Source organism: Austrofundulus limnaeus, unplaced genomic scaffold (genome assembly GCF_001266775.1).
Source record: "Austrofundulus limnaeus strain Quisiro unplaced genomic scaffold, Austrofundulus_limnaeus-1.0 Scaffold767, whole genome shotgun sequence".
Classification (NCBI taxonomy): Eukaryota; Metazoa; Chordata; class Actinopteri; order Cyprinodontiformes; family Rivulidae; genus Austrofundulus; species Austrofundulus limnaeus.
This window is the reverse complement of record NW_013953169.1, coordinates 32,804-35,445: the sequence shown is the minus strand read 5'-3', so window position 1 is coordinate 35,445 and position 2,642 is coordinate 32,804. Positions and strand designations below refer to the sequence as shown.

Below are 2,642 nucleotides of genomic sequence, written 5' to 3'. Positions count from 1 at the left end.
AAAGACCTCACAAACACCTCACAAAGACTCTACAAAGACTCCACAAAGACCCCACAAAAATGCCACAAAGACCCAACAAAGACCCAACAACGACCCCACAAAGACTCCACAAAGACTCCACAAAGACCCCACAAAGACTCCATAACGACCCCACAAAGACGCCACAAAGACCCAACAACGACCCCACAAAGACCCCACAAAGACGCCACAAAGATTCAACAACGACCCCACATAGACTCCACATAGACTCCACAAAGACCCCCTGATCCAGATCCATGAAAGTAACATGAATTAATTTTATTCTGTGTTCAGCTCACAAAGAAATTCTGCGTCTGCAATACGAGAACTACAACAGATGTGTCTCTGACCAACACCTGATCAGGGTGAAGGTGCTGGCTGAAGTCGAGGGGCTGACATTGCCCCTCCTGTCTGTGTCTGACATCCCACTGAGAATGCCTGAGGTTCGCATACAGGTGAGAGAACACCTGAGTCTTTTCCAGCTACAACAGACCTTCATTCATCTGAAGAGGGGAAACCAAAGAAGAGTTGGGATCATTTAGCACATCTAGATGTTGTAGTCAAGACCAGGGTCTATCGAGGCTGAAACAAGACCAAGACTTTGAGGGGCTGGACCAAGACGAGACCAGAAAAAAAAAACACTACCCTACACAGGTTACACTTAAAATCAACTAAATCTCTGTGTGAGAGCCAGGTAAAGAATTTTGATACAAAGGCAGATTGCTAATGTTAGCTAATGTTAACACCACATACAGTATACAAAGGTAAGCTAGTGACAAAAGGTCTGACGTAGTCCCCACCGTCTCAGAAAGCTGCAGAATTTACAAGTATTTATTTTGTTTTAGAAATATATTGTTTTATGATTTATAGAGCTGAATTGTTTTACTAAAGATTTTGTGGACAGAATTATCAACGAGTCACGTTTGGATTTGAAACAGGACATTTTACATCCAACAAAAACAAAGATGTTAACAAATAAACTGGAGAATATTCTGGAAGTTTAGTGATGTTTCCAATGTTGTGGTCTTGAGACCAGGAGTGGTCTTGAGTATAATACTGCTTTGATGTTTGTCTTCTTATTCTGTAGATTTCAAGGAGGAACCTAAAGAGTCAGACCAAAACCTTACTAAACTTTGATCTGAAATCCAACACTTTTTAGTGATCCTCTGAAAACTTTACAGTAACAGCCCCACAGAAAGGGTTTTGTTCTGGTTTCACCTGTTTACTGCAGGTAAAAAGGGGTGGAAACGGTGTTTGTGTGAACTGTTTCAGACAGACCTGTCTTTTGTTTTTCAGGTTCTTGAACGGGTTTTTATTTGGGAACAAGCGTCGGCCGACATCTCCCTGACCAACCCCCTGCCTGTGCCTCTGAACAGAGGCGTGTTCTTTGTAGAGGGGCCCGGTCTGCTGACTGATACCCGGATTTACGTCACGTAGGTCACCTGGACTCAGTTCTGACCTTCTGTTCATAATGAACCAGGAAAACATGAAAATCTCCACTGAACTCCTTGTTTTTTTCAGTCATGCCATTGCTCCAGGTGAGAAGGTGACGGTGCACGTGTCCTTCACACCCTCCAGGGCCGGCGTCAGGAAGCTCCTGGTGGACTTCGACTCGGACCGGCTGAAGGACGTGAAGGGAGACGCCACCGTGGTTGTTTACAGGAGGCGTAGAAACGTCTCTCATGTCCCCGGAGGCTTCTAATGTAGAAACATCTCCCACGCGTCAGGGAATAAAAACACAAAGTTCTGATCAAATGTTGACTGATTCTAAAAACACACAAAATACAATGATTTGTCACCTGACTTAATGTTTTACTTCCTGTTTTTCATCCTGAATTAATAATTAAAATCAAATCAAAGGGCTAACGTAAGAAAAGACCCAGACTTTCAATAAATTAATCAATTTTTCTAATTTTATAATTTTGTCAGATAAATAAAACCACCCTTAAAACATCTTATTTAAATTTGTTCCGGTCTTTACTGAGTGAAGATCGGTTCTGTTCTGTTTCTCACAGTAATATTAGTATAAAATGGACTTTATGTGTTCTTTGGTTTGTTTTGTTGAACAGAAATTAATGCATTTGTGATCATTTCAAGCCCAGTTAGGTCCGGTTCTTAACGAGCTCATTTTGTTCCTGGACCTGCTGAGGACCCATGCAGTCCCTTTTGTGGGTGCATTCAGTCTAAAAGGACCAGAACCTTCAGGGTCCAACCTGAAAACAAGTTTTCATGATAATACAAGTAAAGTATCAAAGGGCATAGTTTTGCAAAATATGAATAAATGTTAGGAATTATTTTAAGCTTCCCCTCTGGTATCTGTGGTTCCTGTAAGCCTCTGCAGGTGAAACACTGTCTGTTGGACCCAACATGTTGATTCTTGATTCTTAAATAAAAGACAAACAATGTCAGAATCATTCATGCATTTATGCTTCATTTAATGTAATAAAAATATGCACAATTTTAATAAAGTAATTTTTCTCACATTAATTTAATGTCGTGTTATTATTTGGTTTGTTTGCAACATTAGCTGAACGCCTCCTCAGTGCAGATAACTGCACATTCATGTGACGTTAGACTTGTTCAGGATTTGAACCCAAGACCTCTCACAAGGGTTATTACAGTTC

The 2,642-nt window shown here is 40.9% G+C and overlaps 1 protein-coding gene across 1 annotated transcript in view; it reads left to right on the top strand.

The window, feature by feature from the left end:
* Positions 1-1,877, top strand: part of tgm2l (transglutaminase 2, like) — a 12,493-nt gene extending 10,616 nt beyond the window's left edge. The window contains exons 13-15 of the mRNA XM_014028473.1: positions 313-473; positions 1,315-1,451; positions 1,540-1,877. Coding sequence (XP_013883927.1) covers positions 313-473; positions 1,315-1,451; positions 1,540-1,720 — 479 coding nt within the window. The 3' untranslated portion in view covers positions 1,721-1,877. The remainder of the gene's footprint in view (positions 1-312; positions 474-1,314; positions 1,452-1,539) is intronic.
* Positions 1,878-2,642: the final 765 nt, after the last annotated feature.